General features: G+C 38.9%; 1 protein-coding gene across 1 annotated transcript; it reads left to right on the forward strand.

Moving 5' to 3' along the window:
* The first annotated feature begins 6,773 nt into the window (after positions 1-6,773).
* Positions 6,774-21,073, forward strand: heca (hdc homolog, cell cycle regulator). The gene is made up of 5 exons (XM_042503745.1): positions 6,774-7,235; positions 11,896-12,949; positions 15,230-15,396; positions 19,075-19,229; positions 20,538-21,073. The coding sequence occupies exons 1-5, from the start codon at positions 7,094-7,096 to the stop codon at positions 20,700-20,702; spliced, it is 1,683 nt and encodes a 560-aa protein (XP_042359679.1). The 5' UTR covers positions 6,774-7,093; the 3' UTR covers positions 20,703-21,073.
* Positions 21,074-21,145: the final 72 nt, after the last annotated feature.

The following is a 21,145-nucleotide window of genomic DNA, read 5'->3' on the forward strand; positions in this document are numbered from 1 at the left end:
CAGTCTTCACTTGCTTGTATTTATTCTAAAAATATCTCTTTAATAACCCTTTTTTCAAGCTCTGTCTTTGGTTCGAATTAATGTGAGAGTGGGAACTTTAGCTACCTAGTGCTAAAAGGTTTAGTCTCTTTATCGATTACTTGATTGATATTAAAATATGCAGCAAAAATTTGATTCACAGTTGTTAAATTTCAAGGTAAAATACTTGAATGAGCTGTATCCAGCTTCTAAAATATCATGATGTGCAACTTTTTTCTATGTTATATCATTTTCAACAAAATACCTTAGATTCTGGACAGTTTGTCAGACAAAACAAGCAATATGAAGAAATCATCATAACAATAACAATATCAATAAACTTTATTTATCTAACACTTTTCAAGCTTAAGCGCAGATAAAAAGGTTCAAAGTATTAAGATATCAGAAACCCATGTAGCCCCTCCCCTGCCCCCTTATGACCTAACCAAAATTAACAACATTAAAACGTTAGAGCAGAAATAATAAGATGGCATCAATCGCATTTCATCCACTCCACTCTCCTGCAACCGGGCATTAGTCTTGGTAGAGGAACAGCTCTTGGTCCAAATCCGGTCAGCCTCCCCCTGATGCCGGCTCTCCTCCCTCTCTTCATCTGGTTCTTTCATTTTTGTTTCCCCCCCTCTGGTCTAACTGGCTGCTCAGCATATGCCGTTTGTGGGGATCCTTTCGCGGTTTGCTACATTCAGACCAAACCCTACACAACTTTTCCCGATGCTGATAAGTGCTTCTCTATCATAGAAAAGTCGTGCTTCAGCAGAAGGGGCCATGGTGTTGGAAAAAAAGTAGAAAAATATAGGAAAAAAGTAGCAAAGATTTGAGGAGCCATATGCTGCTGCATCAACATGCGCAGCAGTCGTCGTTGGGAATAATAATAATGATAATAATAATAATAACAACACACTAAGAGAAATAAAAAATTGGAAAATGGGGAGGTAAGGATGGACTCATTAATAGCAGAGTAGAAGTGCACCATCGTTGTCTTAACTGATGTTCACCAAAAAGCCTAAAGCCAACATAACAAGTGGTTACTCCAAAATAAAATCCAATATTAATATAAATTCAAACTACAAAGCTGACTTGAAAAGGGAACTGTCCACTATAGTGGCTAATTTTGGCGTAATTCTCATTTATCTGGGGTGACTTCAGGGCTGACTCTAAGGAAACGTCTTTGAGTAATGCAACAATTAGGGGTAGACCGGTTTTTCAGGGCAGATACCGATTATGAGTGGTTAATAAAAGCGATAACCAACATTTGGAACCAATATGCAATTATAATATTAACATGAATGGATAACAAAGTAAAAGTTCCTCCCATGCTGACACAGTTTTGCACTTTTTAATTAATTTTATCAGTGATCATTAAAATAAAACGCTGATACAGATAATCGGCAAAATGTTTCCCGATTATCTGTAGTTTGGGCTCCAATAATCGGCCAGGCCGATAATCTGTCGACCCCTAGCAAGAATGCTCAAATCTTAACTACTTTAAAAGTGATGATCTGTCCTGTTTGAAAGTAACCTCATCAGCCTTCTCTGCTGTCCCATTTTAGACACTGACGGTCAAATGTGCGTGAAGTTTGGGGTCCTATTTAACGATGACCAGTGTGCCAACATCTTCGAGGCGTTGGTGGGCACCCTGAGGGCAGCCAAGAAGAGGAAGGTGGTTAAATATGACGGCGAGTTGCTCCTGCAGGGCGTCCACGATAACGTCGAAATCATCCTGCTCGAGGGATAGGGCCAAAATTTGTACCAGGCGACCTTCTAGCGACTAACTGACTCCTCCCAAACACTGAGCTTCAGCAGTGTACGGCCTGTCACTGAGCTTCTTTTTTCAGCTCTCTTCCTCCATGTGCAAGGCTCATTATTTGAATTTAACACATATTGACCAAACAGTACACTTACAGACCCAGCTGGCATGTCCGCCTATGATTTCATTTGATTTCGCCGTGCCAATCAAAAACAGTATCACAAATATTTTCAGGGGCTGAAAAACGGCCCCTGTCATAGTTTCAGATTACTAGGAAAAATGGTGTTTCTCTCCTCTGCGGTGCTGCTGTTTTATCAACCACGGGTCTGGAATGTCATTTTGATACACTTTTAAGACTATAAACGCACAAAACAGGAATGTAATCATTTGTACAACGCATTTATTTGGGTATTTTTTTTGTTAATTTTGGGAGAAATTACATAACCTAACGCAACAAATGCCTCTCTTGACGGTATCGGTGTACAGGTAAAGGACACACATTTAGTAATTTTGAAAAACTTCACATTTTTAATTGGAGCGCTCTGATCTTGACAGTGTTTGTAATGGAAGCTTGTTTTTAAAGCTGCAGTAGGTAATGTCTCCATTCATCAGCCTCGGGAGGGATTGGGAGTTAACCCCTCGTTACCTAAAAGCCAAATAATGTGTGTCCCTCACTGAATCTGGTGCAGCTTTAAGAGAAGGGGTAGTGTGTGTCCACCACCATTGTCACCAAATGGCACTTCCATTTATTGTTTACATGAGCCATTTCTACTACCTCCTGTGGACTTTGTAAAAAGATGTTATTGGACCAGTGCTTTTGGTAATATAAGAACAATTCCTGCATAGAAATGACAGAAAAATTTATTTCAAGTAAGACTTTTGCACCTTTTTGTACTCGTTGCAATCTGCTACAGTAATTTTTATTCCATCTTTTTACACGTGGTCAATAATGAAATTTCTCTGCTAAACAAACTCCAAAACTTGCCTTTCGTTAAGAAACAGTTGATGAGCAAATGGCGAATGTATTTCTCGTGCAATTTTTATTAGTGTATAATAATTACAGGGTGATTGGTGCCAAATGCAAAAGATGAATTTGTGATGTTTCTCAGGACCAAATCCAGACAACCAAAACATGTTTAGTAATTATCCTGTAGCTTAAATTAGGTGTCTTACTTGTGACACAAGATGTGCATTTATAGTTTTATTAGTTTCCTTTTCTTAATTTTACCACTCTGTATTCTGTACTGTAGGTCAAATGATACTTGCAGATCAGGCATTATGGTTTTCCACCAACGAAACTCAGCACTTGCGGGTGTTTTGTTGTGTTTGTTTAAAGTAAAGATCCTTTTTTGATATTTTATTTTGCATGAAAAACCTCAACAAGCACTCCACGCTTTGTATGGTGGCCCAAAATGGTCAAAATTAAATATGAAAAAAACTATGAGACATTTTGAAATTAACAATCACATGAATAAACATAGACCAAATTTGTAATGAAACATGACATTTTGAAATAATCCATTTGATTTTTTTTTTTTTTTTTAACTTAGATTCATTTCATAAAATTTTGCTTCATCCTGATTTTTCTCCTAATAACATGTCAGGTTATTGTAATACATTCCAGCTGTTTGGGGTTTTTTTATTTCAAATTTACCTTTTATAAAGAGTGTTTTTATTTTAAAATGACATTTTTCCAAGTGATAACTATATTTCAAAATGCCACGGATCATCATGAAGAACTTGGAAACACATAGCTTTCTTTGCCCCGTTATCTTCGTTTACAAAAACTTTGTGTTGAAATGTGGCTTTGAGTGAAAAATTCATTTTCAAATAAAAAAGTTTGCATAAAAGACATTTTGAAATAAAAACACCAAGAATAAAATGTTAAATGACCTGTGATAAACAGCATTATTTAGAAAAAACAGTGTAATCAATTTACATTTCGGGAAATGATTTTTATTTTTATGGTGGGATTTAACAATTGAATGGCTCAAAAATTCATATACATACATACACACACACACATATACATATATATATATATATATATAAATCACATCAAAGAGAAGCTATCAGCTGTGTTAAACCACGCCTCATCTGCAAGTCTTACAAGACCCATGTCACATTCACTGCTGTTGTATCAACTTAGCTACATCAGGCTCAGGTGTTGGCTGTTATATCTCAATTTCACTTGAATTATGTCTTTCTTTTTACTGCATTGGCAGCATGGATAGAATAAGAACTTGTCGAAATCAGGAAAACGGTTGAACCTTGAAACAATGTAATCATCAGGTTAAAAAACAATAGGTTCAGTAAAAAGTCTGAAAGTTATGGAAATAATGGAGAAAAGCAAGAGTGAGGAAGAAACATGCTGCTTGCATCACTGTCATTTTTGTTTATCCTGCTGTGTGTTTCACTGGAGTGAGCTGAACATAAATGCATACGACAGCACAAGTTCACACTTAGCAAGAGGAGAAAGTTTTGATCGAAGCAGTGCCAATACTTCCAGCCATTTCTGTGAACTAGGATGCCTGCACGATGTGTTCATGTGCGTCATGACTGTCTTTTTGTATTGGCAATAACACATTCCTAACCCAACAAAAAAAGGTTTCAGTTACTGTGGAAAACAGTCCAAGAAATAAAAACTACACTTGAAGCCTTGAATCTGTTTGCTGTGTGTTTTTTCTGATGACTCTAAAATTTAAAACACTATAAGAACAATTCATGCACTGTATTTTTTAAATAAAAAAAAAACAACTGTGACGCTGAGACTGGACATGCTGCATTGTTGCATGAGGTTACATCTTTTTTTTTGTTGTGTCTTTTAGTTTTCAGTCATTTTGGTTAACATTTTTGGTTCAATTTAAATACTTAAAACTTCTGCCATTAATAATGTGGCTTTTTGTCTGTCCAAGCACTCCACTGCTTTGGGATCACAGTTCATGTAACCTACTTACTTACTTTTCACCATTATGTATTTTTTTGCAAGAAGACTGTGGTATCAGCAAGCAAACAAGTTAAAATATTTACGAAACAGGTGTTGCTTGGTGTGATGGATGTTAGCTGAATTGGAGAACAGTTGTTATTGATAAATTGTCCTTAGTTGTGTTTACACAGGTTTTAGCAGCGAACGAATAAGCCAGAAACCTTTAAATTGTAAGATTTTTGAATAGAGTATGGCAATCCAATCTCCTTTGGTAAAAATATTTTCTTTTGACTTGTTATACATCTTACTAACTCTGGTGCTGAAATATATAATTAAATTTAAACATCATTGACTGTTACACAGGTGCTTTAATTTATAAACCCGCTTTAGTTTGGCTGCACCTCATAAAGATATTTTTGTAATATCACCACCCAGTCTGATTAAATATATGCTGTCTAAATAAGACAGTGATGCCTCACCACAGGTATGTGATACCTCTTGCTGCTATTCATTGACTTCCTCTGTCTCAGGGCTGAGTCTGCTGCTACATTCAGGTACTGTGGGAATATCTGACACACCGGCTTTAAGTTATATTTATTGTAATTAAGTTTTATTAGGTACATTTAGATGTACCACAGCAACAAAATAACATCGCCAGGAACCATGTTACAATCACAATCATTGAAAGTTACATTTTGAATAGAAAACTTTTACTGACTGTTTGTTTATTGGTGTTGTTGTTTTTCTTTACACTGTCATATTGCTTTTTTTATGCTAAAAATCACAGCAATCCTTCCACCAGTGGTTTTGCTGATAGTACTTCTGTAACTTTCCTTCAGATTGTAATGCTTGTTAGACTGATTCATACATTTTCTAACATATTACATTTATTACTTGTACTATACTCACATTATACAATATATTTGATAATAAATTACTGCACTATTATGTTATACTATATCACTATATTCCACCTATGTCTTACATTCCAAAATAACTATATTATACTGTATTAAATTATCTAATACTGTATATTATTATTCTTATTATTATTTTACATCTCTATATTAATTCAAACAAACAATGGGGATCCTAAATGAGGACACGGCCTAAAACTGCCTAATCATACTTTAATAATATTAATTATTTCTGTGTAGTTAGTTTGTCCATTCTGGGCTACTGTACTGACACCATGACAGAATCCATAGACTGTTTATAAAGATGAACAACATGACAGTTCCCCTAAAGTGTCAAGCTTGATCGCCCCCTAGTGTCTGACTTCAATATAGGTCATAAAGCCCGCCCCTCCATGTTAGTGAATGGGACATAGGCCAAACTAAAAACTAAAAGCACACGGCAAATACATATTTCAGGAAGATGGTTTCTGACATTGGAGATAGTTCTCATCACCCTGATGTTTGTTCAAGTGTGTGTTTTTATGATAAGTTCAGTTTTAATTAGTTATCATATTATTCAAAAAGGGGATTTTCCGCCATGATTGACAGCAGCGACAGCCAATCTGTGCACTCATATTCAATTGGGCTGCTTGCGATTGGCTGCACAGGTGTTTTGGTAGGAACTCCCTGACTGCGGATATTGCTACTGTGCTCGTCACCAGCACAAGATGGTAGCGCACTTATCCCGGATATTTTAGCTTCACTTAATTATAGCAGGGGTAAGTGGGGGCGCACCATCAATCTTTACAGTCTACGATGCCAAGTTTGTAGGGGAACTTCAGTGACCTACCCAAAAATGCAAAGGGCCCTTTTTTGAACCAGTGTTTAGTTGGCCCATTCTGGGCTACTGTAGTAACAACATGGCAGAATCTGTGGAAAAGGAATTACTGCGTATACAGAAAAACGGCTCATTAAAAAACCTTAGAAATTCTTATTTTCAGGTGATTATAAACTAATTCAAAATATATTTATAAATATTTTACACCATTTCTACTACTTGATGCTCCTTAATCCTACACATAGAACCTTTAAGTTAGTAAAGGATCTAAAGCTGTAAAGTCGGAGCTTTCCCACAGGCCTTGAACGCAGCATCAATCGTTGACAGCCAATGAGGGGGGCGGGGCCCCTGTGACGTCAGGGGGTGGAAGAAAACAGCAGAGCAGGAATCAAAACAAGAGACGGACACGCCTTCGTTGTTAAAGGTTATACCAGCTTATTCTTAAAAACTGCTGCTGTCAGAGCTGCACAAAACCCTGCCCGTCGTGCACGAGGACACCAAAAACAACAACACAAAGGAAAATCCCTGCAGGAAAAAAAAAGAGAAAGGGCACCACTGCTGAAATGGAGTCCACAGAAATGTCAGACGGCGTTGACAGCAGCCGTTGATAGAGGTCGAAAATAACACCGACATACGAATCCTGTACAATGCCCAACCAGAAGAACAACAAGGGAAAGAAAAGCAAACGCACCAACAGTAGCGGAGATGAGCAGGAAAATGGAGCCTGTGCGGCCGCAACAGGAGGCGCGGCCGCGGCTGCTGCTGCACCCAGGCACGAGCGCTCAAGTGGTAAGAGAGGAAACGGACACAGATGTAGAAGTTTAGTGATGCTGCCTTCCTGCCAGGAGGAAGCTCTGCTCTGTCTTGTCTGCGCGTCTGTGACATGCATGCACTGCGACGTTGCAAATGCCCCCCCCCACCCACCCCCCTCCCCCTTTCACTTGTTTCCACTCTGGAGAAACCACCGTGCCAAACTTCAATTTAAAAATGCATCAGTTTCATGGTTATTTGATCATCGGCGCATATGGGCTACATTGGTTGATCACGACTTGAGGCCTTGCATGTATGGATTTTGTTTGGTCGTTGATGCGAACCAGCACTCATCTGCATTGATATCTTTTATTTGTGGGGCTGTTTTCACTGATATTTAAGGGCCACTGGGGTTTGTTTTGGTGCAGGAACATTGTGGGAAAAGCAGGCAAACAAGTTGGAATACTGTAGAGACGAGTGTTGGTTGGTGCGTGAAATGCTAGCTGAATTGGAGAGCGCTTGTTGTATTTCGTAATCAATGTATAGTCTTCTTTCAACGCGTTTGAGTTGTCCCCGATGAGACAGATATCTTTAAATCGTCGGATTTGTGAATGGACTTTGGCGCGTCGAGCTCCTCTGGGGAGAAAGGATTGCCACATTTGAAACAGTGCTCCTTGTTGACAAATGCAGCCTCAGTGAGTCTTAATGACACAATGCACACTTTTCTGAATGCCATTACACCCACGATTATGATCGATGGCTACTATATTTGGTGTGTAGGCTACTAAGCAGGCCTCAGCTGTCTTTTCCTGAAGCGCACCTTGTCCACAGTTTTTGGTTGTGGCCTTCCTCAAGGGTAATACTGACACCTCGCCGCTTGTCTGCGCACTCAAGTTCAACTCTAGACTTACAACAGCTAGAAAAGTTACTTTAAAATGTGGCTCAAATTTGGTTTGAAACAGACCTGGATTTGGAGAAAAACAGCACCTCAGAACATAGGGGTGATTGCACTTTAGATAATAGTTGTGCAGTATGTTTTGAGTCACATCATTACATTATTTTAAAACTTCCAATATGGATTTATTATACACGTTTTAGATCCAGAAAGGTAAACATGTTGTATGAATACAGATAAGTGTATTTTTTAGTTATTTTAGTTAATATTCCAATGTAGTTATGTTTAAACAAATAGATTATTGGGGGTGTAGCACATAATTCTGGGGCCTATGCATAAAGTCACTGTAGCCCCCAGCCCCTCCTGTCTTAAACTATGTCTCTCTCATGAACCTTTTGCATTTTTTATTTTATTTTTTTTTAACAAGGTCAGTTTTCTTTCTTTCTTTTCTTTTTCGTAACCCCAATTTCCCAATGTACACATAACAGTGTACATTGGTGCACCATCAGCATAAGCAGTTTCTCACTCAGCTTAAGCTACCTCAAAAGACAAATCCTAGTGCTGGGCGGACTAAACCATTTTTGCACCTTTAAGGGGTGAGTGGGGCATGAGAGGCCTTATACTGTTTGTTTGGGTTTTTTTTTCAAATACAAAGTTCAGTCTTGCAATCAATTTATTAAGCCAATTTTAATGTAGGTATGGCACTAATTACTTCAAAAAAGAAAACAAAACCAAACTTTTAGTTCCAGGCTTTTCATGCCCCCCTCTCCCATCAGGGCCCAGGATAATCAGTCCCACTTTTTCCACCTGATATTAGGTCATTGTAGTCTATAGAGTGGTGAAGTAATGAGTCCTAAAACGCGGAAGTCCGTTAGCCTCTTAGCACTACCATTTCCCTCGTCCAAAAGTCAACGGGGTTTTTGAATGTTTTCAGTAATATGCCTTAAATATGGTCTGTGGTTAACACAGGCTAATGATATTTAGACATATTGTTCTGCAACATAAAATACGGCCGCTTAAATCTGTTTTTTGTCTTTTTAAGGTTTTACTCGTCTTAAAAAAGGCAGTCACTAACAAGTGCCTAAATGGGACTACAGTGTTTGTCAGGGACGTTAGACGTCATCACAGAGGACAAAGAAACTCATTAAACCCACTTGTCTGCCTTTACAGCTTTACAGAGTCGCACTCGAACTTGTAGATTTATCTTTTATAATATTTTTCGATAGTGTTTTAACATGTTTTTACAGTGTTTGTAGTGGTGAGGTTTAGTATGTGTGGCCGCAATGTAGTTTGTGTATAGCCCAACAATAGCTTTTTTCTTCTGGCGATTTAATTTCCGCTTCAAAACACAGAAAAGTGGTGTTCATCTGTGAAGATTATCACTCTGTAGAGTGACGAAGTAATGACTCCGAAAACACGGAAGTCCGTTAGCCTCTTAGTACTCCTGGTTCCCTCCTCTACAAGTCTATGCGTTTTTTGAATGGGTTTTCGGAAAAATGCCTTAAATAATGTCTGTGGTTAACACAGGGTAAAGATATTGAGATGTTTTGTTCTGCAACATAAAATACGTTCACTTAAACCCAGTTTTTGAACTTTTAAAATTTTACTTAAAAAAGGTGGTTGCTAACAAACGGCTAAATGGGACTACAGTGTTTATCGAGGATGTCACACTTCATCACACGGACACAGAAACTCATTAAACCCACTTGTCCACCTTTACAGCTTTACAGGGTCACACTCGAACTTGTAGATTTATCTGTTAGAATATGTTTCGATCGAGTTTAAGTGTTTTTACGGTGTTGGATTTTCGGTTATTGCCAAAAATAAGCTCTGTGACGACCACAAGTTTATGAGACTTACACATTTTGTTCAGCGTGATAATCTTCACAGATGAACACCGCTTTTGTGTGTTTTGAAGCGTAAATTAAATTGCCAGAAGAAAAAAGCTATTGTAAGGCGATACACGAACTACATCATGGTCACACGCATTAAACGTCACCACTACACACACTGTAAAAAAATATTAAAATGCGATCAAAAAATATTATTAACAGATAAATCTACAAGTTCGAGGGCGAGTCTGTAAAGATGGACATGCAGATTTAATGAGTTTCGTTGTCCGGTGTGATAATGTCTAATGTCCCCGACAAACACTGTATTCCCATTTAACCATATGTTAGCACCCGCCTTTAAAGTTCAAAAATTGTGTTTAAGCAGAGGTATTATATGCTGCAGAACAAAATGTCTAAATGCCTTTAGCCTGTGTTAACTACAGACCTATTTTAGGCCGTTTTAGCGAAAACCCATACAAAAAACCCGTAGACTTAAAGACAAGGGAACTGTAAGTGCTAAAAGGCTAACGGACTTCCTTCTCTTAAGACTCATTACTTCACCAGTCTATAGCCCGTTTTACTCTGCCTGTTCATGATGGGAGTATTGCGTCATTATGTCATCTCGTAGTTAGGGCTGCTCGATTATGGCAAAAATGATAATCATGATTATTTTGATTGATATTGAAATCACAATTATTAAACATTATTACTCATACTATTATTAAAGTAAATAATGAACTGATAAATCTGTAGATGTAGTCCTAAATAAAATGTATGTCTATTTTCTTTTAAAAAGTTTATTGTGAACTATCTTTATTGCACTTTTGTTTAATCCTGGATATCTGTCTGTAAGCGAGATGAATTCAAGCTGAACTCAGTGTTGCTCTTTATCTGTTTTATCCACTAAAATTATGCACAGAGTTAAAAATGCATATTTTTCTCCTCTGTGTAGTGACTTAAGAGGGAGAGAAAAAAAGCGTGCTGAAACTGACTGTACCGGAAAAGGAAGGAGGAAACTATCCCCCCACACACACCCACAGTGTATTATCATGAGCCACTTCTTGTAGAGACTGTGTGCCCACATTTACTTGATTCACATCCAGACTTGACAGTTGGCAGAGCTTGAATAGAGCCGCTCACAGGCTTGGATGGCCTAGTTGAATTTCATAAATCAATGGTGATGAGGCAGGGAGGACACTGAAATCACTCTTAATGTTTTTCACCTCATTCTGTGTTGTTTATATGATGTAACTTATGGTGGAGGGACGGCTTTAATGGTAACACTATCACAGACTAAACACAAAAAAATGGTACATAAATAAATAGATTTCACAAAAAGTCATTTGTTATACACAAAATAAAATAGGTTAGACTGAAATAGCAATGTTGTCCATTTTATAGGTTTAGAAAAGGTGGTGTTATGCCATTTTTAAGATCTGTTTGTAGATATTTGATAGACCAAAGATGTTGATTAATCGAGAAAATAATAAGCAGAGAAAGATTATGACCGGATTTGAAAAAATCATATGTGAGATACAAAATGAAATAAACAAAATCTAAAAAGTGCAATACAGAACTGAAAAAAAAGGTTGACATTTGACATTTTATCTTTTTTTTAGATGCATGATAGGCCAAGCATGTAATCGATGAATGGAAAAAGTAATATGTAAATTAATGTATAATGACAGTAATCATTAGTTGCAGCCCTAAATTAAATATCATTAGGTTTTGGATCGTTGCTCTGAAAAAATTTCAGCAATTTTAAGTTCCTAATGTTTTTCCTTTTTACTTACATTCTGACTTTTTATTAACAAATGATTAAGTGACTAATCAAAAAAGTAATTGACTGATTAATGGATAATGCAGCCCTAGACTCAGTAAAATATTGTGAAGTAGTTAAATCTGGCTTTTGTGGGTTACTGTAGTAAGAACAGAGTATAATAATCCCCTCTCCTCCTGTCTTTACTCGCAGAGGTCCAATGTGCGACCCCTCTCGGCTGCAGCTTGGCTCGTCCCATCGACCTGGAGAAAGACGACTACCAGCGCGTTCTCTGCAACAACGAGCTCTGCCCTTACGGCAACTGGATGCACCTGCAGTGTTTCTATGAGTGGGAGAGCTCCATCCTCGTCCAGTTCAACTGCATCGGCCGTGCGAGGTCCTGGAACGAGAAGCAGTGCCGGCAGAACATGTGGACCAAGAAGGGCTATGACCTGGCTTTCAGGTTCTGCTCCTGCCGCTGTGGCCAGGGCCACCTGAAGAAAGACACCGACTGGTATCAGGTGAAACGTATGCAAGATGAGCGCAAGAAGAAGCCGTCTGAGAGGAGCACGGGCCGGAACGGGTCCAGTGGAGGGGCTGCAGGGTCCGGGGATGGGCTTTTTGAGGAGCCTAAGAGAAGCAAGCAGCCAGGAGCAGCAGGAGGAGGGAAACAACCTCACAGAGCCTCGAGTCAGGAATTACCTCGGAGACAATCAGTGGACCGTCAGAACTCAACTGAGAGAGGAGCAGCAGCATCAGCAGCAGGAGGACTCCCTGCAGGAGGACCCTTTTCTCTGGGGCCTCCTCAGAAGTCTCCATGTGACTCCCCGGGACAGTCTCCCCCAGCTGGTTTCCCTTTCTCCCCTACTGCTGTCCTCGGAGCGGGATCAGGAGGAGCAGGGTTGCGAGGTTCCCGTCAGCTGGGAGAGTTCCTCAAATCAGCCGTCCACATGGACCCGCAGAGGAAACACCTGCTGGTCGGGGGAGCTCTCAGTCGGGGCGGCGGCTGCTCGATGGGAGCCTCCGGCAGTGGAGCTCACCTTGACCCTGCATCTGTAATTCCCCTGCCGCTGTCCTTCGCCCTCCCACTCCACCACCGGCTCACCTCCGGCAGTGTTGGTGACGGCACCCACTCTCACCCAGTGCAGTTCCTGAGGAGGCTGGACCTCTCAGAGCTCCTCACCCACATCCCTCGACATAAACTCAACACCTATCATGTCCGCATGGAGGACGATGCCCAGGCAGGCCAGGGAGAAGAGCTGCGCAGGTACGCTGTGAAACACGATTCCCCTCTGGTTGTAATATATGAGTTAAAGTGGCAGTTCACCCCAAAGTCAAAATTACATATTTTACCTCTCAACTCTAGTGCTATTTATCAGTCTAGATTGTTTTGGTGTGAGTTGCCGAGTGCTGGAGATATCGGCTGCAGAGATGTCCGTCTTCTCTCCAGCATAATGGAAGTAGATGGTACACGGCTTGTGTTGCTCAAAGTGCTAGTCTCTTTGCAGAAATCGTGGTCCAATCTCTCAAAATAATCCACAGAACTTGTTGCGAGCCGTTTCATATGAAGAAACTATTTTCTTCTTCACAAAGTGCGCCCACCAACCGCATCACTGTGCAGAACAAAGCTGTTGTCGACACATGGAGGACACTGTTGTGCTCGTGACATCATGAGATGTAAACGTTGTTGGCGTCCCTCTCGGCTAAGCTGTAATATTAGCTACCTCAGCGGTGCTTGGTCAATTAGCAGCAGTAGATGCACGCTTCGTTTTGCGCAGTGATACTGATATGTGATACGGTGTAGTTTGGTAGAGAGAAAATAGGGATGAAACTGCTCACAGCAAGGTCTGTGCATTATCTTCAGTAACTGCATCACAATTTCTGGAAAGAGACGCTGCTGTTGAGTTTTTCAAAGGTATTTTTCTGGCACTTTGAGTACCACAAGCTGAGTGCCATCTTGTTCCATCATACTGGGGAGAAGTAGACATCTTTACGCTGATATCTCCAACACCCAGCAACTCACACCAAAACAATCTAGACTGATAAACAGCACTACAGGTAAGAGGGGGAATAGGTATTGTTGACTTTGGGGTGAACTGTCCCTTTAGTTTAACTGAATTTGGGCAATTTTGACAGAGATATTAAGATATTATAGATATTAAGATATTAAGTTAAATCAACAACTGCTGTGTTAAACTGATTTGAGTGACAGAGTAGCTTTAATTTTCATATTTTGAAAGTCAGTTTCGACATTATAAATTTATAGATGTGGCTGCTGCTTGAGTCGCTTTGGCAGAGCTAGCGTTAATGAACACACGGATGACCAACGCAATTAAACTCAAACAGTCTTCATTAGGTATCAAAGGCGGTTTAAGTCAAAACACATAGGTCATCCAAGTATTAATAAAGGATTTTTACATATTACACATATTTATGCATGCATGTAGGGTGTGAATTAGACTGTATTTGCATCAGTGACCTTTATCACTAGTATCAGCCAGAAAAGTTACTCACAAGGTTAATTCTTTAGATTTAGCATAACTTGGCTTTTCTATAAAAACAATCATGCAATACATATTTACATATGCAAACCCCAATTCCAATGAAGTTTGGACATTGTGTAAAACAAAAAAGCTGGGACAGGGGCATGTTTACCACAGTGTTACATCACCTTTTCTTTTAACAACAGTCAATAAGCGTTTGGGAACTGAGGACGCTAATTGTTGAAGCTTTGTAGGTGGAATTCTTTCCCATTCTTGCTTGCTCAACAGACTGAGGTCTCCGTTGTCTTCATAATGCGCCCATAATGTGCACCACATTTTCAATGGGAGACAGGTCTGGACTGCAGGCAGGTCAGTCTAGTACCCGCACTCTTTTACTCTGAAGCCACGCTGTTGTAACATGTGCAGAATGTGGCTTGGCATTGTCTTGCTGAAATAAGCAAGGACGTCCCGGAAAAAGACGTTGGTTGGATGGTTATAACAGCGTGGCTTTGTAATAAAAGAGTGCGTGTACTAGACTGACCTGCCTGCAGTCCAGACCTGACTCCAACTGAAAATGTGTTGTGCTTTATGAAGCGCAAAATACAACAACGGAGACCTCAGACTGTTGAGCAACTGAAGTCGTACATCAAGCAAGAATGGGAATGAATTCCACCTACAAAGCTTCAACAATTTGTGTTTATTGAGTGTTGTTAAAAGGAAAGGTGATGTAACACAGTGGTAAACATGCCTCTGTCTCAGATTTTTTGGAACGTGTTGCAGGCATCAAATTAAAAATGAGTGAATATTTGCAAAAAAAAAGCAATAAAGTTGATCAGTTTTAACATTAAATATCTTGTCTTTGTAGTGTACTCAACTGAATATAGGTTGAAAAGGATTTGCAAATCACTGTATTTTGTTTTTATTTACGTTTTACACAACATCCTAACTTCATTGGAATTGGGGTTTGTACATGTAATACATATATACATTAAAAAAAGGAAGCATCTAATACACAATTCAGTGCCGAGGTACTTAATAATGTTTGTGTCCATGTTGCTCTGTAGGTTCATCCTGTCAGCCCTCAGTGCGAGTCAGAGAAACGTGGTCAACTGTGCGCTGTGCCACAGAGCGCTGCCCGTGTTTGAACAGTTTCCTTTGGTGGACGGGACATTGTTTCTCAGCCCTTCACGCCACGACGAGATTGAGTACGACGTCCCCTGCCACCTTCAAGGTCAGACCTAGTTTGAAGATCATGGCATGAGACACAAAAACTTAAAGGGCCACTTTGCCAATTTTCAACCAGCTTTGTGTCATAACAGTGTGGGTAGTATGTGTAATGAGCTTCCCCTCATCCTACTCGTGCCCAGATCTTCCTGCTCATCTCTCAGCTTAAATCTGATTTTCACTGGTTCTAAGGCTTTTATTCGAACTACAGATTGTACTTCCACATTTTTTAATACAGAAAGATAGAGACGTCGCCCTCTCTCTCTCTCTCTGTCTCTCTTAAACTCAGATCAAACTGTAAAACTAGGATGCTGATTGAATATAAACCAACCTAAATTGCCCATTTCACGCCTGAAATTTCTTCAGAAACATATATTAGTGCACTAATTGGTTGTAATCATACATTTGTGAACAGAAAGTGTTTCCTGAATTGAAAAAACAAAGGCGGAAAAAACGGAGATCAAACGGTAAAACTAAGTGACTGTGTTGCCCATTTTTCGCCTAAAACTGTTGTCAAAAACACATTTTAGCGCACTATTTAACTGTAGTTTATGATCCTTTGTTTCCAGCCAGCTGCTATATTGTCAAAATGGACAAATGTGCATTACATCACCCACCAGTTTATTGGTCCAATACTGCACAGTGCATTCTGGTAGTTGTAGGTTTTCCACCTCTTGAGCAGAAGTGAATGCCACAACTCTTTCTCTGTTTCTCTGCTCATGTGTCACCATCTTTTAAAGTATGTCTGTCTATTAACTGCACAGAGAGGTCAGTTTTACTAAAAGGACATCTTTCCAGCAATGGATTACTTCTTTAGCTTGTCATCTAATGACATCATCAGGTCAAAATTTTTAATTGTCCAATACTTTGTTTCATGGCCAGATATCTAAAAGAATTACTTTTATATCCGCCTCTGCGGTACTTTGTGTTTAGAGATGATCAGTTAATGTAACATGGTAAACAACCAAGACGGACTTGGTATACATTACACCTGCTTAACATCAGCATGTTAGCAATGTTATTATGAGCACGTAAGCATGCTTTCATCAGCATTTAGCCCGTATGGCCTCACAGCAAACCAAAATTATCACCTGTGTACTATGGAAAGCATGTCAATACTTTTTATAGTATGTTCAGTTTGTGCTGTAGGTGAGATAAGTTAAGACAAGATTATACTTCATTAATCCAACACCAGGTAAAATTCACTCGTTACAGCAGCTCAAGAGTCAGGAAGCAAAAACAAAATGGAAAAAAAAAAGATTGAGTGCTTTAAAAAAAGATAAAATATTACAAAAAAACACAAATTAGACAAAATAAAAATAAAAAAAATAAAATAAAATGTTAAAAAAAAGGTACAGTAATTAATCTGAAAACCAAAAAACACATGAAGCCAGTCATGTTATCCAGCTCTTGATCCCAGGATTGCTTGTGCTCAGGAAAAAATATGCACATTAGTAAATTACAACTAATAATATGTTTTTTGGCTCAATTAAATATTCACTTCCTGTTTCAAATGTGTAAGCTTTCTTTTATATAAAAACAGATTATGGTTAATCCATCAATAAGCCCAGTCCATACTTTGTGCATAGACACAAAAGGTTTGCTGCTGGCTTCAGCACAGTCCAGCTTGAATGTGAATTAGCGCGGCGGGTGCATGAAGCTTCTTTGATGTGCTGCCCCACAAGCTTTGATATGTATGGTCCTTGATATGCATCCGTACGAGAGGATTATTTATTCAGCTTTTCATCCTATTGTGCAGCAGCCAGAATATAAATGTTGGTGAAAGACAAGCGGTTGAATCAAACTGAGCAGTTAAAAAGCGAGATTTGATTATAATTGATTTTGTCAGTGTGTTTGTTCAACAATAGTTAACAGCTTGGACCTTTTTTTTAATTGAGAAGGCGGAGTTAAGGGAAAATGGGTATGCATATTGTTCTTTTTAAGGACATATTTTACAAGACAAGTTCTTTGACAACAGGCCAGTGGCTCTGAATGCATTCATGTTTACAGTAAGGTTTGGATGGTGAGATGCATTGTGCTCCCTCCATAACGTCAGTGTAATTAGGTTTGACTAAGGTCAATTAGTCGATTGACAGAAAACTAATAATCATTTCAGCTAATTTTTACACAATACAACCTAAATATTTGCTGGTTTCATCCTTCTTAAATGTGAGAATTTGATGTTTGCCCTTGTCAAACATGATAATAAACTGTGGATTTTTGGACTGTTAGTTGGATAAAACATATTATTTGAAGTTATCGCCTTGGGCTCTGGAAGATTACATAGGGCATACTTCACTATTTTTTGACATTATAATGACCAAAAGATTAAACAATTATCCAGAACATAATGATAAATTGATGATGAAAATACTTGTTAAATGCAGTCCTACTTTAAAGCTCTGCTTGGGTAGCACAGAATTAAAAAATAACAGGCTAGATAAAATGTCCTGCAGCTATTTTCTAAGTTTGGCTTTTTTTGCATTCACACAGAAGTTGTTCAAAGCTGAGAAAGGCTCATTTTGGTACATGTCAGGCTATAATCTAAGGAAGTGAAACCCCATCATGGTAATCAGTTAAAGTCATTTTTTATTTGTGGACAAGCTGGCTGACTGTCCATTTGCTCAGTCACCATGCTGCTCTTGTCTATAGATTTGTTACAACATTAGGGCTTTTCCAGTAGCACTTTTGGCTGCGCTGAGTCAAACTGTGCTGCGTTGATTCTTGTTTCCTATACCAGTTGAGATACCACAATTGTGCTGAGTTGTGCCCGAGTAGTACCATCTTCTAAATTGACCCCAAGAGCCCCCAGCTGCCTCCAAGCAGATTACGGTGATGTCAGATGGTTGATTTCTTTCACTGTGCTGCTGAAAGGTTACACCAGCAACTTTAATGGTGGAATTTTCTTGCATGCAACTCATGCATGAGTTGACGTCGTGAATCAATCAACACACCTTAAATGGCAATATGACAAGTTTGGGGCGCCTAGTAGCTCACGTGGTCGAGCAGACGTCGTATGTACTAAGGCTGTGACCTTTCAACCTGCAGCCCTTTGCTGCACGTCATCTCCTCTCTCTCCCCCGTCATGCTGAAGTTGACCTATCCTAAAAAAGGCAAAAATGTCCAAAAAAAAAAATAAAAATCTTGAAGACCATTCCATTTTCCTTTTATTTGCTCTTTTGCATGACAAACGCTAAAACGTAAATGAACGCAAATGACTGGATCTTCAAATGCTTAAAAAATGTATATGAATATCCACTCGGATTAGGAAACTGTGAATGATTTTGAAAAAAAAGAAAAAAGAGGAGCATTGTTTCTGTGTTCTCTGGCAGAACTACGCTTATACTCAGAGACATCATAAGTAAGATGGAGATGGGCATCCAACGTTTGCTCCTGCAGTGCTGAGAGAAAATTAAAAACCCTGTCAACAGTAAAAGAAAGTTATTAACCACAATAACAACAGAGGGGCAGACAGAAAAATATTCCAGTGGTTCACAAGCACAAGCGCGTTTTTCTGTCAAAGATACACCTTCGAGTGGGTAGCCCTGTTGTGATGCAGATGTGCTGAGTCAGACTGTATGTATGGAAAAGGGCTTCATGATAATAAGCCAAAAAGCTGCAGCGAGGAGCTGATTTTATTGAGTGACTGACTTAATTACTTATTGTATTTCTTTATTTCCTACAGGCAGGTTAATGCACCTCTACGCCATCTGTGTGGACTGTCTAGAGGGCGTCCACAAGATTGTCTGCATCAAGTGCAAGTCACGCTGGGACGGGAGCTGGCACCAACTGGGCACCATGTACACCTACGATATACTGGCTGCTTCGCCCTGCTGCCAGGTAGGAACACTGATGAGCACAAAAATAACTTACAATGGGCCTCATGCAAGAAACAATATACAAACAAATTTTCTCTTATTTTTGCTAGTATCCAGGATTTGTTCTTATTTTGGTAGTGTCCACTGATTTCACCAGTATTTTCTTATTTTTTCTTTTCTCCTAGGTAAAAGAATATTTTACAAGTGGTCAAGAGCACTCTTACCTGGATAAGAGAAAAACATCTCACTTTCATAGTCCACAAGGAAAAATGAGTTTTTCTATATGAGGAACATTTAAAAAATGATGAATGTCATTAAATCAAATCTAGACACATTTCTAGGGTAATTATAATGACTGGATCATTACATTTCAGGGCTAAAGAAATAACTATACTTGGTGCATTGATCCCAATTACTGTAATTTCAGTTACTGTGTATCCCTCTGCTGACCAATGCTGGAATGTAACAAAGTGCATTTATTCAAATACTGCACTTGGGTACAAATCTGAGAAACTTTTACTTGAGTATTTTAATCTCATTCCACTTTCCACTTCTACTCCACTACACTTAAGAGGGAAATATTGTACTTTTTACTCCACTTAAATTAATAAAATATTTAAGTTTAGCTGAAACATTTAGTCAATTAATGAAAAAATATTTTTAAAATATTATTTTTAATGTCGTGTAAGTCATTTTCCAGGCAAAAAAAATGTTTCCAGTTTCTCATATTTAATACATGTATTAGGACTTGTTGCTTTTCCTTTTAATTATTTTCATTTATTAATTGTATTTCAACCTTTTTGCATGAGTACCTTTACTTTTAATAATTTAATACATTTCCCTGATATCACATTTACTTTAAGTTTATTTATTAGTGGGCCAACATCAGTACCACAACTGCAGAAGTTCCTTCTTACATCCTTTTTTGGTGTCATCTCTCCAGTCTTGGTCATGTGTCATGAGTCTCTGCACACGGCACAAAATCTGCCTTTATATAGTGTTGAGGGGGCGTTACCTGTGCTAATAGGTGACTTAGGATCCAGTGGGATTCATCATTGAGCACACCTGGTAAGAGCAGATTGGGATGGTTAAGAGCGTTTGGTGGATCTGGAGTTGACTTCTCTTATATTTTCTCTTACCAGAAAATTACGAGAAAATATTAGAGAATGTTGCTGCATGAGGCCCATTGTCTTTCCAGGAGGGCAAACATTTTTCAGACTTCTATCCTGCATGCGTCCTGTAGACGAGCAGTGAAACCAAACAGTGGTGATCTTCATTCGAATGTCCTGTTAACTGACCCGCGTCCCCTCTCGTCCCTGTGTGTCCTCAGGCTCGTCTCAACTGTAAGCACTGCGGGAAGCCGGTGGTAGACGTTCGAGTTGGGATGCAGTATTTCTCCGAGTACAGCAACGTCCAGCAGTGCCCACACTGCGGCAACCTGGACTATCACTTTGTCAAACCTTTCTCCTCCTACAAAGTACTCGAGGCTTATTGACAAATGTTGTTCTTGCAGGCTAGTTAAGCTGCTTTTGTTCTCAATTTGTTTTTCTAACACAATCTAGGAAAGATTTTATTTTTTGGGGGCCTTAAGGTGGTTTATGTTTTGAAGTTCTCTCTCTTTCAGTTTCTTTTTTATGTATAGGAAAAAGTTATGTCTCTAGTTAAATAACAACAACAAAAAGTTCCCAGACAGTTTATCTCTGCTGTTAGAGAAAGGTGTTGATAAAGTGTGTAACTGACACATCAGTCAAGCAAACACATTTATCTGTGACAAGTGAATGTATCTGTATGCCAAAATTTGCTTTTATTTTTATTTTTTACCAAAAAACATAAATATGAATCTTGAATAAAGCGGAGAAAGATTGAGAGCTGGTGTTGGTTGGTATCTTCGTTTCTTCATGAATTCATCATAAGACAGGATGAGTACTTGATATATAA

Source organism: Plectropomus leopardus, chromosome 16, assembly GCF_008729295.1.
Source record: "Plectropomus leopardus isolate mb chromosome 16, YSFRI_Pleo_2.0, whole genome shotgun sequence".
NCBI lineage: Eukaryota > Metazoa > Chordata > Actinopteri > Perciformes > Serranidae > Plectropomus > Plectropomus leopardus.